The following is a 13093-nucleotide window of genomic DNA, read 5'->3' as shown; positions in this document are numbered from 1 at the left end:
CATCAAGAACTGCGTATTCCTTGTTTTCTTTTTCCTGAAACTGATTCTTATACAAGACCTTTTCATTGAATATTACATCTTTGCTCCTAATGATTTTGTGATTTTCGTAATCATATAAGTGATAACCAAAATCATTAACACCATATCCAATAAAGGTACATTTCTTTGACTTTGCCTCAAGCTTTGTTCTATTTTATTTATTAATATGGACAAAGGTCTCACAACCAAAAGGCTTTAAAAAAGAGTAGTTTACCTTTTTACCTGTCCATGCTTCCTCTGGAACACCACCATCTAAGGAACTTGAAGGCCCTCTGTTTATTAGATAAACAGCAGTATCTATAGCATCTGCCCAAAATTTTAAAGGAAATCCTGCATGCAATCTCATGCACCTTGCACGCTCCATGATTGTTCTATTCATCCTTTCTAACACACCATGTTCTTGTGGTGTTCTTGGAATTGTCTTCTCTCTGCGAATTCCATGCTTTGAACAGTACCTATCAAACTCTTTGCTGCAATATTCGCCTCCATTGTCCGATCTGAGACTCTTCAATTTCTTTCCTGTCTCAATCTCAACCAAAGTTTTCCATTCTTGAAAGTATCAAATACATCAGATTCATTCTTAATACAATAAATCCAAGTTTTTCTAGTTGCATCATCAATAAAAGTAACATAATAACAAGAGCCACCAAGAGATGATACATGAGCAGGTCCCCATACATCTATATGCACAAGCTCTAATTTTTCGCTCTTCTTTTCTTTCCCAACTCTGAGAAATTTGACTCTCTTCTGTTTTCCATAAATGCAATTCTCACAGAAGTCCAAATCAACATTCTTCAAACCCAGCAACAAATTCCTTGAGTGAAGAATCTTCATCCCCTTCTCACTCATGTGTCCGAGGCTATGATGCCATAATGCTGCATCTGCTCCTTTGGAAGTTAAAGCATTAATAGAGTTAGAAATACCATTGCATAAATACAATGTACCAACATTTTCGCCTTTTGCTATTACCAGTGCTCCTTTGGTGACCTTCCAAGCTTTATCTGTGAAATTTGTCACACAACCTTCACTGCCTAACTTCCCTGTTGAAATCAAATTTTTCTTTAGATCTAGAACATGCCTTACCTCCTTTACTAGCCATTGGTTTCCATTCTACTGTTTTACAAGAACCTTACCCATTCCAACAATTTTACAGGGTTTATCATCACCCAAACGAACTTGTCCAAAATCTCCTTGATCATAGTCATGAAAGTGTTTCTTATCAGGTGTGGCATGGAATGAGACCCCTGAATCTACCACCTAGGAATTAGTAATATTTTCGAAAGAAAGAATTAAAGCATCTTGTAACACCTCACTTGTCACATTTTCTTCATGATTGTTTTCTTGTTGTTCATCTCCTTCTTTTCCCTTTCGAGATCTACAGTCTTTCTTTAGGTGTCCTTTCTTTCCGCATTTCCAGAACACTATCCCTGATCTGGACTTGGATCTGCCTTTCCTTGATTTACTGCGATATCTTGATCTCTTTCCTCTTTCAATTTTTCTTCCCCTAAACTATGCACTTAAAGCATTACCTGATGTCTCACTGGAGCTTTTCCGTCGCATTTCCTCACTAAGGATAGCACCGACAACATCATCAAACTTTAAAGTACTAGATCTAGAAACAGAGTTACTAATGGCCATTACTAAACCATTCCAACTTTCTGGCAATGAGAAAAAGAATAACATAGCTCTAACTTCATCATCAAAGTTTACCCCTACAGAACTTAACTGACTTGTAACAATATTAAAATCATTTAAATGGTCTGCAACAGATCCACCTTCTAACATCTTCATATTAAATAACCGTTTCATAAGAAATACCTTGTTTGAGGCGGAGGGTTTTTCATATAGTTTCGCCAACTCCTTAATCAAACCCTCTATCCTTGTTTCCTTCGAAATGTTGAAGGTGACAGACGCTGCGAGGCACAATTGTACTGTTTCGAGTGCCTTTCTATCGAGAAGGTTCCATTCTTCATCTGTCATACCGTCAGCATCTTTGTTTTTCTGCCCAATGGTAGGTACAAATCCTTTTGATACAGATAATCTTCCATCTGCATCTTCCACAGCGAGAAGTTTTGGCCATTAAATTTCTCGACCCTAAACTTACCATCTTCTGCCATTGCTCCCACTCGAACAAGGAACCCTTCTTTCCTGCAAGTTTATCAACCAAATAGACCTTCGGATCTGATACCAGTTGTTAGAAAATTATATATTACAGAGCAATGGAACACATAGAATATAGTAGAAATATAAACACAGGAAATGCATAAAAACCAGAGAGACACAGATATACGTGGTTCACCCAATTTGGACTACGTCCACCTGGAATAGCCAGTCCTTCCTTTTTATTATCCAGCAAAATGAAGAGACACAACCTATAGCAAATCCGCTATAATATTCTCTATTTTCTCTCACAGTCTCGCCTCTCTGTTTCTCGCACATAGAATACACATCTATTACATAGCCTCAATACAATGCCCCCATACAAAGAGAGGGGTTGCCTTCTAGGGCGAAAAACCCTAAACTAAACATAAGTTCTACTGTCAGATCATTTGCCTAATGAACAACCCAGATTGACTAGAAATTACTATACTTTTACAAGGCAATTTTACATCTGTTTTTAGCTTTGGGGGCGCTACCCCCAAAACCCCCGTCGGGGGACCGCTGGCCCCCGGACCCCCCAGCCGAGGGGGATCGACCCCCTCGAACCCCCGCGGGGGGGGGACAAGTCCCCCCCCCCCCCCCCCCGCGTGGAGGGTTGTACAAACTTCCTGGGGTATACATCTGGCTGAAACAAAGACCTCTAAATAATCATGCTCCAGACCCAACAACCATAATTTTTTTCTTATGAATAGTGTTAAAAGTTTTTCTAAAGTCAACAAAACAATAGAGGGGATTAGTTATATTATTGTGACATTCCTCCTCAATGACCCTGAGAGTATCAAGATGGTCCATAGTTGAATGATATCTCATAAACCAAACTTGGCCTTTAGCTCTTTTACCATGGCTTTCTAACCATAGGTTAATATTCTTTTCCAATTCTATGCGACTTGGCTAAAATTTGTCTAATCATAATGGTGCTATAATTAGAGGGAATGCTTCTATCCCCAATTTTAAAGAGGAGTATTATAAAGGTTTGCATCCAAGTTTTATGGAAACCTTGCTTCACTACCAAATTGAAGAGTTTGTGTATGTGAGGGATGAGGACGTGGCCTCCCATTTTAAATTTTTTAGCTTTATAACATTCAATGTTCTTACCTTTTCGAGTTGTGAGTTGTTTAACCCCAAGCTCAATGTCTTCCATAGAAAAAAATTTCATAATTTGTCGAGGCATTCAAGATGGTATCCATGGCATTAGGGGATTCATAAGCAATTTTAAGGTAGGAATTATAGTTCTTCAATGGATCAAATTATTTTATTTAGTTTTACGAATTAGAATTTTCCTCTAAAACTTCATAGGATTTGGTTTAGATAGGCATAACAATTTCTCTTTCTTTATATTTCTTCATTTCTTTATTTTTTTTAGGGAAAAAAATTGTAATTTCATTAATATGAATAACAAAATTATAATTTGCATATACCTATTGGGAATTCTTGTGGTGCCTTGCATGATTTCATGATCTAAAAATGTCTTCTTCCCTTAAGGGGGAAGTACTAAAACCCTCCTTTAGGATCATATTTTTCATACTTTTTAACATATTAGAAAATAGTCTCAGACACATTCTTATAGACCATATCAAAAAGAAAAAAAAATCAAAATAGAAATAACATATATTTTAACTGGATATCTCTAATATTTCAATTAGAACCAAGGGTTAAGAAATATTGTTGTTGCTAGCCTTCTTCATTTTTTGTGATTTTGAATGTACTTCTATCTAGATCTTGTCTAATATTCGACTAGGCATCAATGAAGTAGCTCATATGTTTGTAAATATGATCAAAAGATATTTTCATAAATTGAGAGATTTGCTTCCCCGCTGGGGTGACTGACTTGGGAAGCTCACTGAATTGGGGCAAGACAATCCCTCCCATGCAAGATTAATGACCACATTGAGTGTAGAGTACAAAAGGTCGGGTGGCATGCATGTGAACTTTCTAGAGATTGTATCAGTTTTTATTCCCTTGATAATGGTTGTGGCGAACAAAAGCGTCATTCCGAAGATGAAAATTTGGAGGTTGGAAGGTAGTGCCTGCTCGGTTCAGTTGGTGGGCCTCTCTGGAGAGCTAATATGGGATATTGAAGCTATTAAAGTTTGGCATTCTAAGGAACCATTGCAAGCAAGAGTCGAACAAACAACTCTATGGTACCTTGGGTCTATGTCTAATCAGGAGTTGACTCTGTCTGGGTACCAAGCATTTTCCCTCAGCTCAACCATCAAGAGCCTATCCTTAAGACCCCAACTTAGCATCGCAACATAAACTAGGGAAGGAAATAACATCGCATGTTAAAACATTCATTCCCGTTTTAGTGATTCATGTGAATAATTTACTAGTGTGGTTCTGGAAATAGTGTGAGCATTGGATTTCACAATTTTGGTGTTTGTGAGGCACCCAATGGTTCAAGGTGACAATATCTGTCTAGGGTGGATTTCAACAGAAAGGGAAAAAGTTAATGATAGTCTTTTACTAAGAAGTAATATTGCACTATGTCCTACTTATATCGTGTATTATGATTTTTTCCATTACTGGGGTTTTTGGGCTTATCTATTCTCTTGGCGAGAGCCTGTCTTTGCACTAGGTCTAGGGCTTGAGCAACATAGTGTGATTTTGATTCGGGTGGTCAATTGGTGGTGTAAACACCTTGTGGTGAGTCCTTGGTGCATGGTTTATTAGTTGCAAGTGGAAGACATGATGCGTCAACCACGGGGGCTTCACCCAATGAACCTCGGACATATCATGTGCATTTGTGGCATGCTAAATGGTACCCTTAATTTGACTATATATTGGAAAATACCTCTAAAAATCACATTATTTAACCCCATACCAATATGAGCCCAATACACCTTCCCAATTTAAAAAACCCTTACTTTCACTAGATATTCTATGTATCCATTTTTTCATTAAGATTTTGTATACCCCTTTATACTTTTTCTTTAACTTTCAAGTCCATTTTTTATACCTGCCAAAATAAAAACCTTTTGCCCCCTATTATATGCTCAATATATTATGTCATTTTTCTTCAATATATATTCCCCAATATGAACCCATGTGGTATGATATTTCTCCCCCAGTGAAGCCCATGTGTCATAAACATGGGTGTGCCCAATGGGATGGCAACCTTTGTAACCACCTCTCCCATATCTACCTAGTTTCACTAGCCTGTCAGAGTAAACATGAGAGGAAGAGCTATTATGACAATACCCAACCTCCCAGGTTCAATTAAGGAAGTGGGTTTGAACAAAAAAGACAAGCAGACATCTCATAACATTCTACAAGGGCTAAAAGTCACTCATAGGCTAAGTAACCATTCAGGTGGCCAAAACCTGAGTTGGACACCCTTTTCTTTGAATTGGGCACTCAAATGTACCTAAAGAAAGCCCTCAATGCAGTTGGAAGCCTCCAAACACATGCACAAGCTTGCATCCATGCAGTTGCAACCTAATTTTCCCCATTAGGAGCATGTGGTCCTAAGATCTGTGCCTAGATTCTAGGTCAGCCTCTAGACCACTACTCAGAACCTCCCGTAACTTCTCACAATCAATAATGCCATGAAAACAATGCTAGACATACAAACTTGAAGGCAGAACTTGACCTAGACTCCCTAGAACATAATAGACATTTCTTCAAACATATTGCAAATAAGTAAGCTATAGGTCATCAATGCATATATGATCATAAAAGTTTGAGATTCATATAAGAATCATGAGAAGGCCCTATGCCCTCTCCACATAGTTGCAACACCGTTGATTAGTCCATACATTCATCACTCATCAATAGCTAAACATTTCATGACAAGAGTCATAGAAGATACACATCATATGAACAACATATAACCAGAAAATAACCAGCATATAAACCATGGAAACTTAGCCATAATATCACCAACACATTGCCAATAAATATACATGAATCACAATAGAATAATATCTCTTATTAACATAGGAAAATACCAACCAAGTCAGGGACTTCCACGTACCACCCGACCATAGATTGGGTTGAACCAAATCTCTCTTTCAGCTAATCACCCTTGCGCTATATTCCGATCTTGAATGTGCGATCTCATGGAATAAAACAAACAAAACCAAAACAAGGATTCTAGAGGCCAAACCACCTCAACCCTCAACCAATGGTTCCACCTCATGGCCTAATATCACTAACACCAACCATATCAGTCTCTACCCAAGTTGTCTAGGGCTCCAGGAACTAGTAACTCACAGCCTTCCAAGGCTCTAGATCATGGAAAATTTTAGGGGCTAATATTCATAGGTGGGCTAATTTTCTATGATTTTTCTAAAAAAAGATTAGCCAATTTCCATTTTTTATAAAAATGAATCGCCCAAATTTTACAATATAAAATTATTTTACCTTAAAAATCATTAGCATTATATAGAGCGTATATGTAAAATTGTTATAAATTTGAGTAATTTTACAAATACATCATAGTTTTCATATTTGAGACTAGTGAGATTTGCCAATGTTTTTAAACTTCAAGATAATTTTCCATCCTTAAAATTTTCCTTGCTCTAGATAATTTGTCAAACTTACCTCCAAGACTAGTAACTCAATCCACCTGTTAGCGCTTGAGATTTCACCCTAGGCTGAGGAGGGTAAACCTTCAAGGCAACATCAAACCATTTCACCTCGTAGCTAGCCCTACGGGGTATGAGAAGGCTCTCTCCGGTCAGACTCAAGGTATTTTCTCAATGGGGTGAGCTGACCAATTAGGATAAAAAATATTAGGCTAGTAAACTGATTAAAAAAAGGTTGATTTGGGGTTTTTAATTAAATGACAGGGTTTTTCTGGGCTGCATGGGCAAAATCACAGCTTGAACAGAGAATTTAATGAACAACACGGATTATCGACTGAGGCAAGGTAGGCAAGCAATTTAGCATCAAATCTGGATTTAAATGGGATGGCAAGACCGGTGAGGAGCTAAGGAGGGCAACCAATACTTTGAATCCTCCTTAAACAGAAGAAAACATTGAACATGAGCAAATTTATAGGAGGAGCATACAATACTATGAATTCCTACCTAAACACTTCCTTTGCTCAACTAGAAACGATCATGTAGTGAAATGGAACATAACAGATTACATATGAAACAAGAGAAAAACTAATGCCAAATCAACATACCACATGAATCTCAGAAGTCAGAGCTGTGGTTTTCTCATTAAAAATCTCTGTTACAAAACTGCACAATGAAGCTCAGTTTCCTCCAACTCTCAGCACTCAGAAAATCTCTTCACTCCCTCTTACATAAATTTTATCTTTTTAATATCTGAAATAAACAGCTGGGGGAAAACAAATCGACCCCAAGCCCCTGCGCTGTTTCAACTGAATTACATAAATAGAACATGCAATAACTTTCTCCTTGAAAATCTATAACCAAAAGCCTAACAATTGGAGCGCAGACTCCATCGTATGACTAACTGAGGTCAAAGATAAAAACAAATCTTATTCATCTGGTAACAGGTGTTTTCAGGTGGCTGAAGTGAAAGGCAGGTGTCAATCCCATTTATTGAAGATATAGGCAATCGAATCTTGTGTGCCACTTTGCACATTCTGGGTTTCATAACTGCGCCCCAAATCTCTGGGAATGCGTTGGCCATTTAAATAAGGAAATCTGAAGTCATAAATAGGAAATTGAATCCTATTCTTCTGCCTATGTTTGATATTCTGTGTTTGTTGTTATTATTATTATACCGCCCTCCCAAAATGTCACAACAGGTGTCTTTAGATTAATCAAATGCCCACGTATTGCAATGGTTGCCACGTTGCATTTTCCATATACTAACCTTCCGCTCAAGCAGCTTTCATGGCTATGTCATTTACAACCTTCAAATCTTCTCTTTCTGAAACCGAACCACCATAGAAGCTGGCCCTTGCCAAAAGTTTCTCTGCACTGACTTTTGAAATTTGATGTTTGTTAATAATATCTCCGCTGAAATCTTGAGAAACTGCCGCCATGACATCGCCTTGTATTAAAACATTGCATAGAAAAAACCCGAACGTTTTTGGAGTAAGTAGATCCAACAGTGAGAGGTTATTATCGCCTCCTATTCTTGGGCAGTTTGTCTTCAGGGAAGTAGCAAATGCTGCGTTAATGTTGGATTTCGTTGTAGATGCGAGTCCTGAAAACTGTGCATCGATATTGACCAATAATATGTGCATCTGATAGGACAATCATATGAAGAGCCCTCTTTTCATAAACACTATCATAGTTATATGCACTCAATGATGGCCCAGCCCTAGATTGAATGGACTTCAGATGCTTTCACCAAAAACTTAACAAGCACCCCTAAACTGGCACATGCATTTGATAGCTGCTGAGAGGTAGCCTGAATGCCTCCATTGTTGGCATATACTGACGCATTATAATCATAATATGTCGCGGCATGCATACATATTTATCTAAAGTCTCTGTGTAAACCCTGTAAATTAATAAATTTCCTGCACAACTGTGGTTGAAAAAGCGTGCCAAATTTGACATTCTAAAAATGTCGATAACCGGTTGATCCTCTTCAGCAACACTTGGATGATCCATACTGAAAAGATATTTGAGGCTGTATTCATCACACATTTGAGCACGTTCCAGGGCTTCATTCTGAGATAGCACCTCTCCAACATATTCAATAACAAACTTTCCCCTTGGGATTTGTTCAAGAGATCGTACACTCCATCCCTCCTTTGTTTTAAAAACTTCCAAGGCAAACTTGAGGCCGTTCTGAAGTTCTCGGTTCAAACACTTTGATCCACATGGGCACTTGGTATTGCATTCCACCACATCCCGTGAATCATACCCAAGCTGGAGACGGCCACAACGATCATATGGTAGACGACCTAGCATAGGCTCTCCTTGCCAATCAAGTCGAGCATTTTGATCACGGGTGCCTCCATTCAAATTTACATGGGCTGATATACTAGACTCGGGATCATCAATGTCAAAACTGTCACAACCATCACATACTTTTGCTTGCTTTTCACACACTCTCCAGAATAGCAGTAATAAGTGCTGAGAACCTGTTTTCACTGATATACTCAAACAGTGGAACTGACTCACAATCTATATCATTAGCGCATGGTATCTTTAATGTTTCTGTTCCACTTGATATGTCATCACAAATCAGATTCCGTCCCAGAAATTTGACATCATTGGCATTGTCATCTTTCCTGTATGAAGTCTGTCTAGCTTTCTCTGATTTTCTCTCATCAAATTTCAAGTCACCTGCTATATCCTTTGTTATTGCTGTATCAATTCCTTTTCTCTTCTTGAAACTGTTGAACAAGCGTGGAGTCATTGCATGATCATCCCGAATGCCAGGAGGTGTCTTCTTATGTCTTGTAAGATCCACAGATTGCATCGATTACTCCTGATTCAGACATGGTACAGAAAAAGATAAACAAGACCCTGGATACCGTTTTGGAGAAATCTTCAATTCTTTTACTAAATCCACTTTATCAGAGTTCTAAAGATCGAGCATTAAGAAGTTTGCAGCAGAAAAAGAAAACAATTTGGAAAAAATAACATTCGGAACATTCTCTTAGTGCACACTTTGCAACTGCCCACAGATTTGAGGAGATCCTTTTCGTAGCATTGTTCACATGAACGACATGCCAAGAATTTTTCATTACTCCTCTAAGATTCCAAATGGTTTCAACTTTCTCAGGTTGCACATTAGCAGCAGAATCAACCGCTTTAACAATAATATCAGTAGGTGGGCGGATCTCAGTTTCGAGCTCAAAAAGAACCCAAGCCCACTTGTCACGGTCTTCACTATCTGCTACATATGGAACACCTGCTCAATACCTCACCATTCATTTCATATGCAATTAGCACATCGGCTTCAGGATTTGTGGCCTGCAGCAGAGGTATTGAAGCTTTGTACGGTCCTCCATTTTCCTTCCTTACAAACATCCACACTGGTAAATTCAACATGCCTTCCTCCAGCCTCTGTAACTGTAGTATATTCAGGTACTTCCGCAAGTTTTAGAACATCTGAAAGCCTTGCTCCTCCCCAAACAGCATTTCCTAGTGCACCTACATCCCATCCAACACCTTTCACTGTCTTTTTCTTGCTCATTGCTGTCCTTCGGTTACCTGCACACTGCAATATGGCCACAACTGTGTATTTTGGAAGCATCCTTATGTCCTTCATAGAGATTGCCAAACTCTTTCGTACTAACCCACCAACATTCACAAAATACCTGTCAGGATCATCCAGTACAGGAATGGGTCCATGATTACGCTTGTAAAACCTGCAACATGATGCTTTGTCTTCTTTGTACTTTTGCAGAGATAGGAGCTTGAAGTTTTTGAAGAGTTGGAGATAAATTACATAAATTTAAACAACACATTAATGATTTCTTCTTCAAAACAGGGTTTTGAAGAAGAATCAATCTCTGACATGAGACGGAGTCTAACATCGGCTCCATTTGGGATGGCAGCTGCGCTCCGTGGAGGTGCCAAGAACCGCAGAACTTTGGGAGAGTAGACAGTGCCTCCACCCATTGGGCAATGGAGTCATTATTTCGGCAAACGACACAAGACTTTGACTCATTTATTGAATGAAAACTTGACTGAAAACTTAACTGAAACTTGACTCAAACCAACTCAATGGCAAACTGAAATGACTTGAAAAACTCACTCAACAGACCAAACACAAATGACTCATGACTGACTAAACGAAAACAAGAACTTACAAAGCTTTTTGAAGGGCAGCAGTCCATCAAGATTTGAAATCATGATGACAACCACCTGTGTTTCTTACAAGACAATATACATCAAATTATATCGAAATGCCAATGCAACCAATCAAGCAGATGCCTTCTTGATTGATTCTTCTTATCAGATCTTCTGGTCAATAGTACAAACCTATCACTGGGCATCCAAAAACATAGCTGACCATGATCTCCTTCATCACTGAACACTGCAATAAACACTATCACTGTTGGCTGCAACAAACTTGCTAGAGGATCGTGAAAAACATGAAGACTTGACATTGCCACCTCCTGCTGAAAGAACAAGGTGTCCTTTGCTTCAAATTCTGATCTGCCTTCATCATGTGCTTCGGTAAAAGTATGCTCTTGGGCTTCAAAAAACTCTGAACAGGTAGATGAGCAGATCTCTTCTTGGAAAAACATTTCAGCACATGAAACATATGAAGAATCTGAAAGGTAATCCTGTATGGTATGATCTTCGGTAGTCAGACAATATGGTGGGTGATCTTCATATGATATGACAGCCGGATTATCATTATCTGTTTGCTGATCTACAAGACAATCATCTTCTTCAACAGAGGAAGAAGTTTTCCCAACACTTTCCTGACTATGTGTGCACTGCAAATCTGCTGTAGCTTGGGCTGTAACAAGACCTTTCAAGAGCTGATCTATCTCCTCTTCAGACAAAGGAGACAATGCCTTTTGGTTTCTTTTGCTTAAACAATAATTATCTTCATATGACAAGGCATTCAAACTATCATTTATTACTGAGCTATTGAAAGGAGATTCATCACTTACTTTCACAAAGATCTCACCTTGCTGTTTATGAACATCTGAATCCAAAACTCTGTCTATGATCTCAACAGTAGAGCTCTCTTTGATGGATTGCATGCTGCTGACTTTTGTGGGCAGATCTGAAACAAGCTCTTCCCTTTCATCATCTTCCACTATATGACCATCTTCAGCCTGCTGATCTTGATTCTGCTGCAAAATTTCCTGATCATCTGGACAAGGATCCTCTAAGTTTTCTTTATGCTGCTGAAATGGATTCTCATACAGGGCTTCCATGATCTCTTCATCCATGAAATTATCATCTTCATAAAACTTCTCAAGGCTTTCAATAAAACTATAGGCATGCTTGCAACAGTCTTGAACTAAATTCAATGATGGATAAGAGTCCTTATATCTTTCAATGAACATAGCATGAAAATCCTTTAAACAATAAATACAAGCAGGTGGCAAACTTTCATACCATGATTGGGCTTCACCTTCCAGAGTGGCCAAGAATATCTTCATCAAGCAATCTTCAGGAAAATCCACCTTCAATCTGCGAATATGCATATGAAATCTAACTAGATGAAGAGCAGCATCCTTCTTACCATCATCTTTAAATGTAGGCAGATTCCTTGACCAATCTACCTTGGGAATCTTATTTGGAAAACCGGGGATGTGATCTCGGCTCAAGGGAGCATATCTTCTTGCGATCCGATCCATCTTGAAAATCTCAAAGCTACTGATCTCTCTGCAGTGAAGTCACCATGAAGCATAGGTTGCTGGATTCTTCAGTGAAAGGAGTCGCCAAGTGAATGATTTCAGCCTTTCAAGTGTCTGATCGTTGTCCACTATCAACAATCAGATCTGAACTTGATACATGTACTGGGGTAAAATGCAAATGAAGTGCTATATTCACAAGCTCACGGAGATTGACTGAAGCAGCGTTTATCTACTAACGCTGATGTAAAACAAGAGCGTTTTCGAAGGCTCCTGGCGTAACTTCAGGCTCCGTCTAAGACTTATGAAACAAACACATCAACCCACAAACAAGTTTGTTTCCCCAGTATGGTCGCCACTATGTTAGCGCTTGAGATTTCACCCTAGGCTGAGGAGGGTAAACCTTCAAGGCAACATCAAACCATTTCACCTCGTAGCTAGCCCTACGGGGTATGAGAAGGCTCTCTCCGGTCAGACTCAAGGTATTTTCTCAATGGGGTGAGCTGACCAATTAGGATAAAAAATATTAGGCTAGTAAACTGATTAAAAAAAGGTTGATTTGGGGTTTTTAATTAAATGACAGGGTTTTTCTGGGCTGCATGGGCAAAATCACAGCTTGAACAGAGAATTTAATGAACAACACGGATTATCGACTGAGGCAAGGTAGGCAAGCAATTTAGCATCAAA

The 13093-nt window shown here is 38.8% G+C and overlaps 1 protein-coding gene across 1 annotated transcript; it reads right to left on the bottom strand.

The window, feature by feature from the left end:
- Window positions 1-9655: 9655 nt before the first annotated feature.
- Window positions 9656-10436, bottom strand: LOC149149671 (sulfite oxidase-like). The gene is made up of 3 exons (XM_089442551.1): window positions 10403-10436; window positions 10107-10295; window positions 9656-9993 (listed from the first exon to the last, which is right to left on the bottom strand). Exons 1-3 carry the CDS (start codon window positions 10434-10436, stop codon window positions 9656-9658), a joined length of 561 nt encoding a protein of 186 aa, XP_089298677.1.
- Window positions 10437-13093: the final 2657 nt, after the last annotated feature.

The sequence above is a fragment of the Pinus tabuliformis genome, chromosome 9 (genome assembly GCF_031772625.1).
Source record: "Pinus tabuliformis cultivar Carrire ecotype Pingquan chromosome 9, CPIR1, whole genome shotgun sequence".
NCBI lineage: Eukaryota > Viridiplantae > Streptophyta > Pinopsida > Pinales > Pinaceae > Pinus > Pinus tabuliformis.
This window is presented reverse-complemented; position numbering and strand designations above follow the sequence as displayed.